This window comes from Pygocentrus nattereri, chromosome 1, assembly GCF_015220715.1.
Source record: "Pygocentrus nattereri isolate fPygNat1 chromosome 1, fPygNat1.pri, whole genome shotgun sequence".
Classification (NCBI taxonomy): domain Eukaryota; kingdom Metazoa; phylum Chordata; class Actinopteri; order Characiformes; family Serrasalmidae; genus Pygocentrus; species Pygocentrus nattereri.
This window is the reverse complement of record NC_051211.1, coordinates 54,003,704-54,023,703: the sequence shown is the minus strand read 5'-3', so window position 1 is coordinate 54,023,703 and position 20,000 is coordinate 54,003,704. Positions and strand designations below refer to the sequence as shown.

At 42.0% G+C, this 20,000-nt stretch overlaps 1 protein-coding gene across 7 annotated transcripts in view; it reads right to left on the bottom strand.

Moving 5' to 3' along the window:
- The window catches only part of sox5 (SRY-box transcription factor 5), a 418,494-nt gene that overhangs the window by 125,615 nt on the left and 272,879 nt on the right, over positions 1-20,000 (bottom strand). For all 7 annotated transcript variants that reach the window (XM_037539858.1, XM_037539854.1, XM_037539868.1 and 4 more), the window contains 2 exons: positions 19,934-20,000; positions 1,341-1,572 (listed from right to left, as the gene is read on the bottom strand). The exon at positions 19,934-20,000 is cut by the window's right edge and continues 132 nt beyond it. In XM_037539858.1, coding sequence (XP_037395755.1) covers positions 1,341-1,572; positions 19,934-20,000 — 299 coding nt within the window. The remainder of the gene's footprint in view (positions 1-1,340; positions 1,573-19,933) is intronic.

The window sequence follows — 20,000 nt, the reverse complement described above, 5'->3', positions numbered from 1 at the left end:
TGTGTACAAGCCTGGCATCATAGCAGTGTTGCTATGTGGAACCATTTTCAAGGAGGTTCTATATAGACATCTACAGCACATTCTCCATCAATCTGATGTAAAGAATCCCTTCTTTGAATGTCCATGGTTCTTTACTAAAGAACCATTATTTATAAGAGTCTGTGTGTTCTTTTAAAATGTGGAAAATTAAAAAAAAGTTAAAAAAAGTAGGTATGCCCAAAAAAGATGGTTCTACAAGCATTCTTTAGTAAAGGCAACAGCTCTATTTAGAAGTATGCTATGGGTCTGAAAGGATGTGTAGCTGATCAAGAAGAACCTCACTGAGAAAAGGAGACGGACACATCGAACAAAGAAGCTGGACGATGGACTGACCGCCCCAGAGTCCAGACCTCAGCACCACTGAATGGGTTTGATCATCAACCAGCTTCTCAGACTGAGCTCTGGAGGCGTGCCTGCAGATTTCTGTGGATTAGGATCTCGTACCCACGCCTTATTAAGTCGTGGCCACAAGTTATTTTTATTTATATGTGATGTCACCAGCAGGGCTCCATAGCAAGCTCTATAAAAGGTGAAAATTTGACGCTAAATACTGAAAAAAATGACATAACATTTGGTTTTTGTGCCGTTTTCAGGTTAAATATATGTTCTCTGCTTTGTGTTCCGACGCTGAAAAGTAAATAACTCGCACTTAATTGCCGTTTTGACTGGAAACACCGTAAACTGTATGTACCTGCACAAGCATCGCACTGTCACACTCGCATACAGCAGCTGATTATTCGGACTATTCATGAAGAATTAGCTTATAATTAGAGAGACGCGAGGAGCAGCGTGCAGCCGCACCGCAGCACATACAGAAACTGGAGCCCAGGCTGCGTATATGGAGCTGCAAAGACACGTCCCAAAACAATCAACCTGTAATGAATATGCAAAGTGCTCCAAACAATGGATCCAAACAGCTGATGCCTCTACCGCTCAGACAAAGGCCAGACTTTATCAGCACCTTTCCTCATTACTGACATTTGGTAGTCAGACATGATGGAGCCTGACAGGACAGTGACAGCGAGAGAGAGAGAGAGAGAGAGAGAGAGAGACGTAGAGAGAGAGAGAGACATAGAGAGAGCCAGAGATGCTCCTCGAAACCCTTCTCACCTCCCAGTCAGCCTCACAGCTCTTTCCAACAAGCACGGAGGCCTAATTACATGCACATACATGCATATGCACTCAAACAAGCCTTCTGCGGTCACGCCGCTGACCCCCAGCCTGCTACCGGTCAGTTAGGCGGCCGTCAGACAGCTTTTGTCTTTATGATTGTTTGTGTGTGTGTTGCTGATGTTGCTCACCCTCTGGCTCGCTCTTGATCAGCTCCTCCATTTTGCGCTGCTTCAGCGTGTCCACTACGTCGGCCAGGCTGCCCTTGCGCCTCTCCGGAGTGCCCAGAGCAGTAGCCGAGCCGGGCTCGCTGCCCGGCCGCCCGGAGCCTTCGTCCGGCTGCTGCTGCTGCTTACTGGGTGAGGTAGACGAGTTGTGCTGGGTGTAGGGGCTCAGGGCCAAGCCTTTACTGCTCTCCTGTTCCTGAGAGAGAGAGAGAGAGAGAGAGAGAGAGAGAGAGGACATTCATTTAGTAAAGCTCATATATGTGATGCTTTGGTGACATCAGCAAAGTATCTTCAGCTGAACTGAATTGAAGCAAACTGATTCAAACTGAACTGAAGTGAACTGAAACGAACTGAACTAAACTAACCTCAACTAAACCGAACTGAATTAAACTGAGCTCTACTGAAATGAAAGGAGCTGAATGTAACTCAACTGAAATTGGCTGGACTATGCTGAGTTTAACTGAGCTAACTGAATTCAACTGCGCCAAATTGAAGTGAACTGAACTGAACTAAAACAAATTGTACTGAACCGAAATGAAAGAAACTGAATCAATCTGAAGTAAACTGACCTGGACTGAAACAAACTGAATTGAATCAAACAGAACTGAACTAACCTGAACTAAAGCAAACAAACTGAACTGAAATGAACTAAACATAACTGAACTGAATTTAAGTGAACTGTGCTGAATTGGACGGGACTAAATTGAATTCAATTGCCCTGATCTGAACTGAGCTGAACTGAAACAAACTGAATAAAACGGAGTTCAATTGAAATTAAATAAACCATATTTAAATGAACTGAAACTAATTGAACTGTACTGAATTGAATTGGACTGGACTAAACTGAAATCAATTGCCCTGAACTGAACTGAAGCAAACTGAATCAAACAGAGCTCTACTGAAATGAAATGAACTGAATTCAACTGAACTGAAATTACATGAACTGTGCTGAATTCAACTGAACTGAACCAAATGAATTCAACTGCCCTGACCTGAACTAAACTCAAGTGAAATGAGCCCAAACTGTCCGAACTGAACTGAATTGAAGAGAACTGAGCCGAAATTAAACAATACTGAACTGAACTGATTCAATCTGATTCATTTAAATGAACTGTCCTTAGTCACTGAACTGAACTGTTCTTAACAGAACTGGATCAAACTGAATGGAATAGAATTTAACTGGAATTAACTATACTGGCATCCCTCTCTCTCTCTCTCTCTTTTCTTCTCTCTCCCTCCCTCTCACTAACAGACTGTGTGGCTCGCAGCCTCCTAAGAAGAAGCTTAAAGCAGTAACGATTTCCACTTCTTCTCAGATCAGCGGATCGTCTTCTGTTCTGAGAGATGAAGTTTGGCTACTTTCAATCGGATCCAGATACTCAAGAACAGCCAAGTTTCTCAAGCAGAAACTCTTTGGCTCGAGCGAGTTTCCAGTGAAGAGGATCACCAGGACGGCAGCTGCTACATCGGCCGTCATCTTCAGCCCTGATCTGACGTTCAGCAGCGGTTCCAGTTTTATTTCACCCAGCAAAGCTGCGCTGGAAAAGCAGTTAGATGATACAAACCGCGTGAAACGTTGCTGGAATATGTTGACACACACGCTCACACTCATGCACCTGGTGCCTGGCTTTGACCCAGCTCACCGGATCTCCTTTGTGAGGTTTAATTACAGAAGGACCCAGGTATTTGCAGACAGGGTCAATAGTCCATGTCCATTAATCAGAGTTAATCTTTGGCTAATCAGCCTCTATTATCTACCGCACCACCTGCGTGACAGACAACGGCTTCAGCGAATTAGACAATGGCTTAATCCCTAAAGAGGCCGAGCTTAGAGCCACCCGTTAAAAGCCGACGTCGTACAGCGCTGGACATTGCACTCCGGCCTAGATACTGTTTGACCAGCACAACCAAAACATTCATCTATGAGACATGAACAAATAAGAGCCATACTAACGCACTTCATTTGACCCGAAAGCTTCAGTGTGCATTTTCGCGATTATATAAGTAGCCGCTCTGCCTGACGCTGGCTTTTATTAATGAAGTGTGCATTTCATGTAATGATTAACTCAGGACGGTGGACTAAGACCAGCTGGACAGTTTGGCTGGATAAGTTTGCCCTAATATTGGCCTCAGCAAAACGTATCTGTTGCGCTTTAAATGGGAATTCTTTTCCAAAATTCACCAAAAATTTTTTAATGCAAAATTGCAATGCAGTGGTGGTGACAGGAACCAGGGGTCACCATAAAAACAACACAAATATAGACATTTTGCTTACTGTTCCAAACCACCCGGGCACCTACACGTGTCTTCTGAGTTTATATGGAACGCTGATAAAGGTAAAATAGTGAAAAATCGGAAAAAACGCGTTTTCTTTGGACACTATTTTGCCTCACAATGTGCTTCTCAGCCATAAACGAGTAAAAACATCTGTTTTAGGCCAAAACCTTCCCAAAATGATACAATCATACACATATGCATTGACAATGCAATAACCTCCCGAGGTGGACGTCTGGTTCCTACCACCTCCACTGTGAACAGTTCTGACTTCACTCCCCTGCACTCTTACAAATGACGGTTCTTCAAGGGTTCTTTAGTAAAGAAAATCCATACAGAACCACTACCACTCAAAGAACCCAAAAAGGGTTCTGCTACTGTGATGACGTAAAGCTTTTACCAATAGAAGAACCCTTTTTGGTGCCATGTGGAACCCTTTTCAAAAAGGTGCTCTATAAAAACATATACAACACATTCTCCGTCAGCCCAGAAGAACCCTTTCACCATGCAAAGAACCCTTTAATCGATCATGTAATGCAAATACTTATGGTTCAATATAGAACCCAGTAAAGAACCCAGAAGAACCATCATTTTTTAAGGGTGTAGAACTGAGCATTTCATGCCGAACCACTCTGAATGACTCTCTGCACATCTTTCCACTTTAATACACAATGCCCATTCTAGTTTATTCATACAGGATATAGATTATATTCTGTGTAATATGTTCGGAGACCTACTGGAGTGGACGAACGTCTATAAATGCTGCAGTAGGAGAAGATATTAAGCTTTTATGTGCTGAAAAATCTCATGTAGCACGGCTGCTGGGGGCTTTTTGTAGCACCGAGTTAATTGTTATGGTTATATGAAGCACAATATTGCCACACAAAGCTATTTTACAGTACATTATATGTAAAAAAACGGGAGATTTGGTAGAAAAGGTTTGATATAAAATAACCATTGGGAGCGGACGCAGTGCGTCAGTCAGAAAGTGCCAGGAAAAACTAGGAGAACAACAGTTCTTTTTAATTAAACGTTTCACATGCCACGCTGTACCCATTTAAACAAGACCGATTACAGCCTGTTTGTCCAGCCAGGGGTCCAGATCTGCTCTGATGAGTGAGCAGGACCGACGTCAGGAGGATGAAGCCTACGTACAATAATTCAAGCGTAAAACTGTGTAAACCAAGTACACCTACAGCTACGCCTGTCATATTGCTACCTCATGCTTTATACGTCAAAATGAAAGCACAGAAATAAATATTATTACCAAACAGGATCAATAATATCGCACACATCCAACAGAGATTCAGCCTTCTTGCCTTCTTTTTCGTCTTTCCATTGTGTTGCTAAAATTCTTAGTCTGATATCTAAATATTCTACCCCAGTATTGATAAATATTGCTGATAATTCAGAGGAAAAAGGAAGGACTATCGATAAGAAGAGGTGTTGAAAGCAGTCCAGGACCCTTGAGTCTTTGTTTCGGCATTACTGGCTGTAAGGAAACAAAGCGAGCGTTTAGGGTTTAATTAGAACCGTTTAAACTGTTTGATATCCATATAATAATTCATATCTGATCGCTCCTTTCTTTCTGATCTGAACCTGCAAACTTTAGTCAACACAGCAAAATCTTCAACAGCGACGCCACTCCTGAGGCTCTTCGGGAAGATCTTAACGAAACGCAGCTGTTCTTCAAGTGACTGCGGCTTCATTTATGGCAATACTGATATTACCTTGTCTTACCACCACACTGATAGGCTCAGGAAAACAAAGGAAGCAAACTGTCACGGGGGTGGTCCCCTTACGTCACTGGGGTGGCCCCCTACGTCACTGGGGTGGTCCCTTTACCTCTAGTTAGGGAATATAATTGTACCACATTCTGTCCATTAAATCTTGGAGAATCGTGTCCCTTTGCAAAGAAGCTTGCAAGTAGTTCTATACAGGACCCATGACTCTAAATGGAGCTATTTCAATCATTTAAAATATGCAAATGGTTCTATATAGGACTCAAGGTTCTAATTAGAACCATGCCACAGTGCAACGAATCATTTAAGCATCCAAATGGTTCTATAAAGTACTCAAGGTTCTAAGTAGAACCATGCAACCATGCCAAGAATCATTTAAACATGCAAATGGTTCTATATAGGACTCAAGGTTCTAAGTAGAACCATGCCACCATACATCGAATCATTTAAACATGCAAATGATTCTATATGGGACTCAAGGTTTCAAATAGAATCTTTTAACCATGCAAAGAATCATTTAAGCATACAAATGGTTCTATTTGGGACTCATGGTTCTAAATAGTAGTAATTCACCATGCAAAGAATCATTATAGCACGCAAATGGTTGTATATAGGACCCATGGTTCTAAGCAGAATCATTTCACCAAACAAAGAATCATTTAAACAAATAAATGGTTCTATATACGACTCAAGGTTCGAAACAGAATCATTTGACCATGCAAAGGTTCTGGATGGATCTTATTGCTCTAAATAGAACTGTTTCAACATGCAAAGACTCGTTTAAACATGCAAATGGTCCTGTATGGGACATATGGTTCTAAATAGAACCTTTCACCATGAAATGGTTCTGTATAGGATCTGATTGTTCTAAGCAGAACCATTGCCTTTACTAAAGAACCCTTTTTTTATGTGTGTGCCCTTTTTTTTGACAGTATACTTGAACACATGCTCACACACCTTGTCAACATGATCAATAATTCATCCCAGGGGCTTTTCCCTATACTTGGAATAAGGCAGACCCCCGCTGTCAGAAGGGGCGGTCCGATTCACACGCATTTGAACATTCATAGCCGTCAGGCTTTGAGTAAGTGAAGCTGACTTTTCCAGTCTATTCCGAACGCCGATGATTCACTGAGCGAACGAGGACGTGATCCAAGCGCAAAAGGCTTTCCAGCACCGCGGTAATGGACGTCAAATATGAGGGCTTACATTGCCGATCTGTAACCTCGTCTTCTGATCTGCCTCACCCTTCCACCAAACCCCCCCCCTGCCCCCTGCACCCCCCCCCAGCCTCAGACAGGGGGGCCTGGCTCTATTCAAGCACTCTTTCATCTGATCCCTCCTTCAGGAGCTGCAGTTAGGCTGTTCAAACGAGGATTAAGAGAAATTCCGACATCAAGACTGATGACCAAAAAGAGAGAGGGGATCTTAAGAGTTTAAAGGGGGGCTTTGGTGAGGAAGGGAAGGGGGGGGGTGCAAAGAGAGACAGAGAGACAGAGACAGAGTGAGGGAGAGAGAGAATAGAAGGCAGTCGCTCCTCTGCTGCTGTGACTCTGCCTACATTTACTGTGTCACGCATTTTAAACATCCGGTCACACCTGTCACATCCAATCTATCTAATCCACTGCCTGCTTAAACCTGCAGGACCCACAGCTTTCTCCGCCGATGCCTCGAAAACAAAACAAACAAAAATGGGAGAGGAGGAGGAAGAGGGGGGAGGTGGTGTCCTCCTCCCCTCTTGAGTCATCCCGAGTGACACTAAGACTCGGACAGATGAAGGGTCAACCCTTCCACCACTTTCCAGAGCGCTTAATCCGTCCCCGGATGCTCAAAGGCGACGAGCTAACAAAGCCCCCCTTCCCTCTTCCGTATAATCCGCGGCGGACGGCACGGCATTCAGGTTAACCCCTTAAACTCCAGGCTGATTACTCGCTTATTAATCTTGAGACATCTATGAAGTGTTAATGTCGGTACTGTAAAACTAACACTCTCAGAAAAAGGTGCTGAACTGTCTCTGGGTCAGTGCCCCTCTTGTCACCGGGGTGGGACCCTCAGTGCCTTTAATCAGGGAACATAACTGAACCATAATGCTGGAAATAAAGCTGTACTGACTCCACACACCCCGCCTCGCCTCGCCTCCAGGCTTTTATTCTACTGCTCTGTTTTAAAACATTCGGTTATGAAAAGGAACAAATACCAACTTTTCACCTGGAGAACCTGATTTAAGCTCCGCAATCAGACCTTAGAACCACTGTAGAACCTTTGAGGGAACATTTACACTGTTTGAACCTTGATGAACGAGAAATGTACCTGCATAGAACCTTCATTTCTCACAGTGCATGTGTTACAGCTGCGGAAGAGGAATCTAGACACATTTACCTTTTAACCTTGAGGGCCTGAATATGGTCCACACTTAAGTTCTGCATGTCTTCAGTTCCTTTATCTAAGGAACATAATTGTACCACATTTTGTAGAAGACTTAACACATTATGCCCTGACTCCAGCCTTTATATTTCATTTCTCAAGGTTAAAATATTATGAAAATGCATAAATATGCATCTTTTCTTCTGAGGGAAGTGAATGTCGTTCATTCAGAAGCTCATGTAAAGCACCTTAGGGATGTGAAGGTGATAAACATTGAGAAATTTGGTCACAATACACATTAGGTAGAAAAGCTTAACACATCCTAAACAAGGGAAAACTATTTTTTCTGCACATTTAATCACTAAGATGTAAACAAAGCGGTCTGATGTGACATTCACTCTACAGAAACTAACCCATTCTGACCGCTTTACAGTGGTGGTGATGGGAACCAGGGGTCGCCATGACTACAACACAGATATAGACATTTTATTCACTATCCCGAACCACCAGAGAACCCACACGAGTCTTCTGAGCTTTATATGGAATGATGATGATGGAAAACAGCGGAGAAGCTGAAAAGAGGCATAAATATATTTGTTATAATTATACATTTAGGCCTTCTCATAGCTATTATAACACAATCACTCAACAACAAACTATTTTAATCAATCATTTTCTGTGAGGAGCTTTTAGAGGTGGACGTCTGGTTCCTATCAGCACCACTGTGAACAGCTCCGACTCTCCAGAACGGAACGTTTCACGCCAAACCACTCTGAATGACTCTGTTTACATCTTTAATTATTTTTATTTATTTATTTATATTTTAAGTTGGTGGAATTTCCCTTTAGGCTTACAAAGGCAACAGCGTTAAAAGTATCACAGGAGCGTAAATGGTAGCCAACAAATGAGTCTGAATGTATCCAGGGCTTCAACGATCTATGTTTTTTTTATATAATCTCAAACACTTGAATATTCAATGACTAAAAATATGCCTGAACATCTGACTGTTTGCTGCAGTGATCAAATGAAAAAAGAAGTGTCTTTTTAGTGCATAATATCTTCTTATTTCCAACATATTGGAGAAAGGCCATAAGAATAGTAAACGTACATAAGCTTTATGCTTTATTTTGTTTCCCCGATGCATCAAATTCAACGCACGCGTTCGCGTTTCACTTAGAATGTGGACAGAACGTGCGAATCGGGGGCGCCAAAACTTTCTCACACCGCCACGATCCACGGCAGGGGCTCGGGATCCGAAAGGCAGGCTTCGGACACGCACCGGATCCAGGCGGCGGACCTGCGTCCCGGCTCGTGACGAGAACGCGAGTCAATTAACGTAGTACCTCGGTGCGCGGCCGTGTGCGCGAGGCTGATTGTGTGTGTGTGTTTCTGATGTGCCATCGTGTGCGGTGTGGGCGGTTCTGGTTTTAGTTGGTGCAGATGTGGATTCTCGTGTGGAACGCCGGAAACAAAGTGGAAGTGCCTTCTCCCTGCAGTCGGCCTCCTGATCCCCTTACGGCTCCGCCATGGCGACAGAATTAAACAACTTTTGTCTTTTCTTAAGCTCATCTGTGACAGGAGCACATTTAAACACACTTCAACCCCTGCCAAGAAAGCAAAACGCCGTTTCTCTCTCTCTCTCTCTCTTTTTTTCTTTTTCTTTCCCCCGTCAGCCACCGCAGATGCCACCATCTCTCTCTCTCTCTCTTCACTCCTTTTATTTGTCTCTCCCGGTGCTCTGCAGGAAGCCATTTACCTTGGAGCATCTCTCTCTCCCATTTTCTCTCTCTCTCTCTCTCTCTCTCTCTCTCTCTCCTCTCAGACTGTAACTGTATATATTCAACAGCACACTTGCATCTCACTGCTGTCAGGATAAAACCTCGTATCTCCAAAACTGTAACTTTACAGGAGAAGGAAAAAACCCACTCTACTTTTAATGTAAGTCAATGGAACCAGACGTCTTTCCAAGTCATTTTGAGTCGGTTCTTTCTGGTCCATTTGTGATGAAATTGACATAAAACGTAAAGGGCAAGAGCCTTTTTCAAATCATGTCAAAACCTGAAAAACGACAAAAATGAAGATACAAGGTTTTGCTTCCGACAACAGCGATATTCAAAGCTGAGCCGAGGGACCTGAAGGTGGAGTTGAAGGTAACACAGGATCTGCTGCAGCACCAACACGGATCTCCTGCTTTTACACAATGAAATATAGAAGCGCAGCAGTTGCTGCCGACTCTTAAGGGTCGAGAGTTTGACACAGGGTGCCGGGGCAACTACTCCAAAAATAAACAAAACTCGACCCGCAGCTTCTTAAAGGGGAATTCCGCTGATTCACAACGTCCACACAGTTTAATCACTGAGACGTAAACAGATGTGAAATGATCCACTATAGAGAAACTAACCCGCTCAGATGTTCTTACAGTGATGGTGATAGGAACCGGGGTTGCCATGACTACAAAATAAATATAGACATTTTATTTACTATCAAGAACCACCAGAGAACATACACAAGTCGTGGTTTCATATGGAATGTTGCTGATAATTTTGCGGAAAATAAAGGTAGAAATATAAATGAGTCCTTTATGTTTACAGATATATTACACAGGAAAATCATGTTCAGGTTATAATTTATTTCTATTTTAAAATAAAACAATAAGTTGTTTTAACAGTTACACCTTCTTGCACTGTCAATTCAGCAACCTTGGTTTTTAAATCAATCATCTAGAACTCCAAGCACCACAGAAGAGCTCGTCCCCACAGTCGTGTGTGAAGGCTGAGGCCGTATTTTGAGGTAAAAAGACATTTTTGTGCCATTTCAACTGCAATAATCTATAGATGACCATGAAACATATGAATTAAATGACTTAAAGAAAATACATGCTACTTAAATATTATAAAATATATAATGAAAAGTCCCCCAGGTGTCGTGTCACTGGTGTTACTGCGTAACAAAAAATCTCTTATTTTGAAATAAAAGTCACACCGATGACGTCACTCGACCTCCTTTGACCTGTTTTCTGAGGATCTATGGAGAAAAGCTCATGGTGAGTCCACTGCGTCTCTCAGTTCTCAGAGATCTTCTCATTCAGCTCATGATCTCATATGAAGCGTTTAGCTGACGTCACTGGTGTGACCGACTTTATTCTGAGGTCACTGTGAAAAAAATAGAAACACAAATGGATTAAATTCCATATTTTAGTGGACGTTCCCTGATGGACGGCGTGTGGTTTGATGTTCTGTAAAATGCACTGATTATTAAAAACGTCTCTGGTGTTTCCTTTATTATGTGGAACACCGATGACGATCGGTAACACCAGTGGCTCCTATAGAGACAGGAAAGTGGACGTTTCTGTAAAATGACCATAATGTATTTTTTAAAATGATCATTTTAAAATGATTAATTTTAATCAATAGATTTCTGTGAGGGAGCTTTAAGAGCAGGATGTCTGGTTCCTATCACCACCACTGTGAACAATTCTGACACTCTAGCACAGAGCATTTCAACCACTCTGCATCTTCACCTTCTAGTTATGCAGAAATGTGGAAAAATTGGTGGAATTCCCCTTTAAGCTTACACAGGCAACGGCATAAAAAGCAGTGTAGGAGTGGAAAGAGTAGCCAACAACTGAATTTCAGCATAGCTGCAGGTTTTCATTCCAAACAAACACAACTGACTCCACCTGCTTACTCAGTTCAGTCTTCAAACCGTTAAGTAGTCAAATTTCAGTGAAGCTTATCTAGAAAACCGGTGCATACTAACACAAAAAGCAGCCAACAGCTGTATGACATCTCCCAGAGCCCTCGGGAAGTAGCTTGTGCTATTAAAAAGATGGTGTAAAATTAGATTAATAGTGTCCGATTATTAATAATCACATTCATATCTTGTTGAAAGTGATCAATACCAATGAAAACTTCATCACAATTTCATTACAGACAAAGTTTCTGGCATGTCTTCACATTTGTTGACATTAAAACGAGCAGAAAAATTTGTTCATACACAATTCACATGTAATAACAATGTAATTAAGCATATAAATGTGTAATTACATTTGGATAGGGCTGCAAAACGACAGCTCTAGCCTTCAAAAGAGTTAATGGCAACAGCTGATCAAAGGGGAGCTCAAAGGAGAGCAGGCGCTTTGTGGCCTTTAAGGAAATTAATCACACATGTAAAACTGAAACTGTCACCTTCCTTTGACTGGCAGGATGTAAGGAGGGAGCATCAATGAAGCTGCCTTATCGCTTCGTGGAAGAAGTGGCTTTGAAATTAGTGCTCTGGAGGGGAAACGAAGGTGAATGAGTCGTTTCTTCTTGTAAGTCGAGCAGCTCAGCCACTCGGGCCAGCGCTTGAACACACACGGTGAAGAGGGAAGCCTCCACTCTCCTCTGTTGTCTTAAGCCTGCTGTTGTTGATCACCGCCGTGTGCTCCCAATCCTCTAACAGCTCAGCCTGGCTCAACACGGCTATTGTCAGCTCTGATGCTCACGCACACACCGCTCCCCGAACCCCGGAACGCCGTCTCGCGCGCTTCCCCGACGCCGCGGCAGCCCCGGGTCGTGTCGCACGAGGAGGCGGAATCACTCCGTATTTAGATCGAAATAAATAATCACTTGCAATTCATTTGTCATATTCATCCCTCATTGTCTAATTTAAGCTCTTGCCCTACATCGCCACCGATTCTGCACCACAACGTCTAATCTAATAAATAAAACCCCCAAATCTAATCTCAGACGTCAGACGTTTTCACTTCTATTAATGTGGGGCTGTTATTTTTTTAGCAGCCTGCGCTGTTTCGTTCTTAGTTGCGTGTCTTGATCTGATCTGTCAACTTTCTCACTGATCTGATCGTGTGATTAGACCTACAGATATGAGCCACATCTCTCACACACACACACACACACACACACACACACACACACACACGATCATTCACCATAACTGCTGTTTAAACAAACACAATCACTGTTTTTAAACAGAAACTAAGCGTTTTTACAGTTCTCCTGCTGCGATTGGTGTATGCTTCATTTAAGATGATTCACCTCATTTCTAGACATTTTATGAGGTAAAACAGTCTCAATGTGTCGGCACATAATGTGGCTTTGGTTTTAAGAAATGTGCTTGGATCCAGCCAAATTATCCTCCAGTAGTGAAATGACTTAAAACAAGAGAATGATCATGTAGAAATAGACAAGATAACATCATGACAAGTGCACAATCGTCTTAAAATGGGAAATATTAGATACATCGACTAGATTTGAGATCATTTCACTTGACAAGAGATTTCTCTGCACATTTAAAGCTATTTATGTCTTTATTTCAGTCCTTCAGTCTACAAATATGCCCCTATTTTTTGTCCTCGCCATGCAGGCCTACTCATGCATTTGAGGCCGGGGTCATTCAACGGAAACATCCGTTTTTGTGTCTCTAGTGTTTACAGATATATTACACTTGAAAATCATGTTCAGGTTATAATTTACTTCTATTTTAAAATAAAACAATAAGTTATTTTAACAGTTACACCTGCTTGAGCCTCAATTTATCAATATCGGTTTATAATCAACCATCTAGAATTCCAAGCACCACAGAAGAGCTCGTCCCCACAGTCGTGTGTGAAGGCCGTATTTTTTAGATAAAAAAGTTTTTCTGCAATTTTAACTGCAATGATCTACACATGACTATGAAATATATCAATTAAATGACAGACAGCCAAAATAAATTATTATAAGCCAAAATAATATTATAAAATATATAATGACAGTTCCCCAGGAGTCGTGTCACTGGTGTTACTGCGTAACAAAAAATCTCTTATTTTAAAATGAAAAAGTCACGCCGATGACGTCACTCAACTCCCTTTGACCTGTTTTCTGAGGATCTGTGAAGAAAAGCTCATGGTGAGTCCACTGTGTCTCTCAGTTCTCAGAGATCTTCTCATTCAGCTCATGATCTCATACGAAGCTTTTAGCTGACGTCACTGGTGTGACCGACTTTATTCTGAGGTCACTGTAAAAATAGAAACACAAATGGATTAAATTCCATATTTTAGTGGACGTCTCCTGATGGACAGCGTGTGGTTTGATGTTCTGTAAAATGCATCGATCATTAAAAATGTCTCTGGTGTTTCCTTTATTACGTGGAACACCGATGACGATCAGTGACACCGGTGACTCCTATAGAGACAGGAAAGTGGACGTTTCTGTAGAACGGCCCACCTACTTGTATTGAGAGATTAAGTCTTACATGCTGACGTACGTCATGTGTCTCATTGCTTCAGACCTACACATTCAAAAAAGCCTCAACAACAAATAGTTACCGGTTTAGTGTGCAGTTAGAACAGTTGCTCATTATGAGACTTCAGATCAAAACCCCACGAGTCTCGCCTTATTAGTAACTCTCAGATCTCAGTAACGATCATTAGGGCTTCTTAAGCCAAATAGAGATGACGATGACACATACGAGGAGTGTGCGCTGGGAGGGAAGGCAGCATGCGACGGGATGTAGAGGTCAGCTGCGAGGGAGCGCACACTTCCACGTTAATTCTGTGTGACCCGTTAAAGCGCTAAAGGGCTAATCTGCCGCTCGCTGCACTACACCGCCGCGCTATTACCGTGACAAAGCCGCGCGCCTCTGCTGTCACTCAGTCCGCGCACAGGATTGGAAACTTAAAGGGCAGCCTCCCAAAATCCACCGCTTTATTAATCCGCATCAAACACAGAGCTCTGAGCTCGTCACGTCAGGCGACTCGCTTACAGTGGAAAACACTGAGCAACAATAACTGCCATCACCATCACCACCATCACCATCATCACCATCATCACCATCATCATCTTAAATGTATTCTGTTACTGATTAACCCGTGACCTGAGCGGCCTAATCCAAAGGATTAGCATCAGGATTACCTCAGGGCCTTGTGAGCCTTCAGAGAAGGCCTAAAGATTTCTGAAAACTAAAAAAAATGCAACGTCTGTCATTTTTTCTATTCATTTTTATTGAATAGATTCTCGTATTTAAGCTCTGCTCTCACTACAGCGCTACTCACTACTCACTGTAAAGGTTTGGATTTCAGTTGGCCAATCAGCAATTGTTTTTCTTCATGGTGTTTTGGTACATATAGCTAAACAAGCTCTCCTATTGGTTAGGGCTTCAGGAGCTGAAGAGAAGGCCTAAACTCTTAGCATAACTATGAACAGACAGAGGAATCAACCGACCACTTTGATTTCAGAAGAACAGAACATGAGTAAAAGCATCACTCTGGAATTTCTGGAAGTTCTAGATACGTTACTGGCAGCTTTGTGTTTAGCGTAGAAAACGGCATTAGCTTAGCACCAACACAGCCATCATCATCAACATCATCTTCGTTATTATCCTCATCTTCATCGCCATCATCAACATCAATATCATCATCATACTCCTCTTCTTCATCATCGTTATCATCATCATCGTCATCGTTATCACACTGGCTACAGTAGCTGCCATCATCATCATCATCATCATCATCATCATCATCATCACCACACTGGCTACAGTAACTGCCATCATCATTATCATCATCATAATCATCATAATCATCTTAATCATCATCATCATACTGGCTACAGTAACTGCCATCGTCATTATCATCATCATCATCATCATCATCATTATCATCATCACACTGGCTACAGTAACTGCCATCATCATCATCATCATCATCATCATCATCATCACACTGGGTACAGTGACTACCATCATCATCATCATCATTGTCATCATCATCACACTGGTTACAGTAGCTGCCATCATCATCATCATCATCATCATCACCATACTGGCTACAGTAACTGCCATCATCATCATCACCACACATCATAACAATAACATCACCACATCATGAAGCAGAAGTAGAACTATATAACTACAAAAACAACCCCACTCCACAGCTTTAACAACACTGCTGAACTTTGCTTTGTGAAAGTGAGCTGTATAACGCCCTATCGCTCCGTCAGCTGCACTCCGATCACTGAGGCTGAACTCAGGAAGGTGATGTGAGATAAGAGGGAGCTTCCACTCCGGAGAAACAGCCAGAGGAAAGGACTTTGATTCAGTGTAGGAAACACTTCCAAACTGGCAGAGTCCAGCACGCGCTCTAATCACCGGGCTAATAACTAAAAGTAGCTTACCATTACCTTCTAAAGCACTGATTCATTGTTTTACAGCTGGGTAGATTCCCAAAGTCTCCCATCTGCACACGCACACACACACACACACACACAAACACGTATCAGAGAGATAGCGAGAGCGGGTGAAAGGTCAGTGAGAGCGATCCTCTGGTATGGGGCAACGTGAAGCCTGACACACACAGTAGGTCAGAGCTACAGCATGTCTTACACTTCTCTACTGTCTGTCCGTGAATTGCGTTAGTTTGTGAGCAGCGGCGGGACCGGCCACTCCACTCACCACGGCCGGCACTTCACAGCATACCTGCCCCGTGTTTATCCACCACAGCTGTTTATATAAACTCACAAACTCACCGCCTTGAATACACACCAAAATCAAAACACCCATGAGTCATTTTAGCCTGATCCAAAGAGCACCAGCTTCCCGCGCATCTGGCTGACATCACTTCATGACTGGCACTTTCACACAGAGTGCATGTGAGAGTGAGTGTAAGGGGACTCTACGAAAGGGTAAGTAATAATAATAATAGTAATAATAATAATAATAATAATGGTGATAATAATAAGCTCACTGTAGAGGTAGATGTCTAATAAATGCTCAGTAACTCACATTCAACTACATTTCCATTAAATTCAACTGAACTTGAAGTTGACTGTGAAACATTCTATTAAATCTAACACTAAACCTAATTCTAATCCTAATCCTAACCTCACAGCCAAACCTACACATACTCCTAAACCTAACCTAATAGCTAATATTGGTGATAATCAACTAAACATCCCCAGAAAACTTAATAATTTAAGTGTCTGTAGAGCATCTATAGGGCACCATCCAAATGAAGTGACCACCACTACTACTACTACTACCACTACTACTACCACTACCACCACCACTACTATTACTACTATTACTCCCACTACTATTACTACTATTATTTCCACTACTATTACTACTACTACTACCACTACCACTACTACTACTACTACCACCACTACTACTACTACTACTACTACTACTACTACTACCACTACCACCACCACTACTATTACTACTATTACTACCACTACTATTACTTCTATTACTCCCACTACTATTACTACTACTATCACTACTATTACTACTATTACTCCCACTACTATTACTACTATTACTCCCACTACTATTACTACTACTACTACCACTACTATTACTACTATTACTCCCACTACTATTACTACTATTACTCCCACTACTATTACTACTATTATTACCACTACTATTACTACTACTACTACTACTACCACTACTATTACTACTATTACTCCCACTACTATTACTACTATTACTCCCACTACTATTACTACTACTACTACCACTACTATTACTACTATTACTCCCACTACTATTACTACTATTACTCCCACTACTATTACTACTATTATTACCACTACTATTACTACTACTACTACTACTACCACTACCACTACCACCACTACTACTACTACTACTACTACTACTACTACCACTACTATTACTTCTATTACTACCACTACTATTACTACTACCACTACTATTACTACTACTATCACTACTACCAGTACCACTACTACTACCACTACTACTTCTACTACCACCACTAAAACTACTACTACTACTACTACTTCTACTACTACTACCACTACCAATACTACCACTACTACTATTCCCTTATGTAGCTGCCCTTTGCCTCTATTTAGATTGTGATAGAGGCAAAATAAATCAGTTTTGCCTAAATGAGATCGAGATCTGATTTTTTCAGCACAGTGTAAACACAAAAACAGATCTTTTCAATTAACATACACAGATATGTACAGCTGTGCAAAAGTCAGAGACCACCTTTCCGTTATATTATAATTATATTATATTATATTATATTATTTTCAGTCTAGCCAGCCTTCATGGATAAGCTACTTATTTTTCAGCATCAGGACAAAATAAAGAGATATAATGTGACATTTGTCATTATTTAATGTCCTCTCTTTGCTTTTATCACAGCTTTGGTTCAGACTTTAAAGAAATCTGCCGAGATGTTTTTTTTTTTACCACTTTTACAAAGTTCTGTGTTAGAAGTTATCCAAAGCTCTGGATGGCCAGTTCTCGTTCTCGACTCACATCACGAACGTAACTCGGACATGGAGATTTCTTCTGTACAACATCCGTAGGATCCGACCCTTCCTCACCCGAGAGGCCGCCCAGGTGCTCGTGCAGTCTCTGGTCATCTCAAGGCTTGACTACTGCAACTCGCTCTTGGCTGGTCTTCCCATGCAGACCATCAAGCCTCTGCAGCTCATCCAGGATGCAGCAGCCCGGCTCGTCTTCAATCTGCCCAAGTTCAGCCACGTCACCCCACTGCTGCGCTCCCTTCACTGGCTTCCTGTAGCTGCATCAGATTTAAACCCTAATGCTGCCTACAAAGCCAGAAATGGACCAGCCCCTACCGACTTGATGGCAATGGTGAAATCTCGAACTGGACCACGAGCCCTTCGAGCTTCAAGTAAAGCTCAGCTTGACCCGCTGTCCTTCAAGGATGCTTGCACAGAAGACCAGCGTGGAGAATGTTCTCCGTACTGGCGCCCAGGTGGGGGAGCGAACTCCCACTGGCTGTCCGTACAGCAGAGTCTCTTGCTGTCTTCAAACGTAGACTGAAGACCGTCTCTTTATACAGCAATTAAATGAGCATTGAATTACGTATTGATTACAATATATTTTGCTGCACTTATATATTTTATTGCATTGGACTGTGTAGTGTAGTTTACTGTATTGTATTGTAGTTTACTGTATTGTAGTGTAGTGTATTGTAGTGTAGTGTAGTGTAGTTTACTGTATTGTAGTGTATTGTATTGTATTTTATTGTATTGTATTGTAGTGTATTGTATTGTAATGTAGTGGAACTGTAGTTGTTACTGTAGTTCCAGTTACTGGAAATGTAAGTTGGTTGTTATGGTGAAAGTAATCCCAGGTACAGATTTGGACTCATCAGTGCATAAAACCTTATTTTTCAGATTTAATTTAATTTAATATTGATGTTCTAATGTGAAGTGAGCTTCTTCTTGATCAGCTAGACATCCTTTCAGACCCACAGCGCTGAGTGGTCTTCTCACAGTGGAAGGATGGACAGAAACTCCTGTGGATGTTTTCAGATCTGAAGCAGCTTGATCTTCTCCTCTCTCTCAGAGATGGAAGCTTTAAGTGCCGTTTATCTGATGGGGGCCGTTTTGGTGTCTACCAGGTCTTCCAGGTGGTTGTTAGGAGGCCCATTTTCTCTGTAGCTTTTAATCAGTTTTTGATAGATCTATTTTACATCAAACCCCCTCAGAAATATCCCCTGAAAAATGAATAACTTGTATTTAATGGCCGTTTTGACCGGAAATTACTTCTATTTTTCTGCTGCCAGCTGAGTTTTCAAATTCTAATCAGCGCAAAATGAAACTGTCCATAATTACAGTTTAATGTAATTAACACATATGTAAATGATTAGCATATGCTGGTTTACCATTGTGCTCAGGGTTAAGGTTGCTCTGAAAAGCATTAACTGACTTGTAATTTTATTTTAAAACATCACATTTTTGCATTTATGCCTCTGAACATGTTTACATGTACATTTTGTCCAGATCTGAAGCAGCTTGGTTTTCTCCTCTGAAAGCTTTAGGTGCTGTTTATCTGATGGGGCAGTCCTGGTGTCTACCAGGTCTTCCGGGTGGTTGTGGTTGACCCACATTTTCTCTGTAGCATTTGTTTAATTTCGAAATATCTTCTGAAAAATGAGTAACATATCAGCTGTTTGCTCTTTAAAGGAAGCAAATGAAAGTCTCTGGCTTTTGCACAGTGCGTGAAATCTTATAGCGCAGGGATCTGATCTGACCCAATCAGAAAGCTTGTAAGTGCATGAAATGTAAGGGGGTGGGGCTTAAGTGATGTGGGAGGTGCCAGGGAGGATCAAGACCAGGGGAGGGGTTAAGCAAAGGTGCACAGGCAGGGCGTTCAGAGGAGAGAGGCGAGGCCTACCATGCTGCCGTGTAGTGCGGGCGGGCTGTCGAGGGTGCGGGGCGAGCGAGGGGAAACCTTGCTGCAG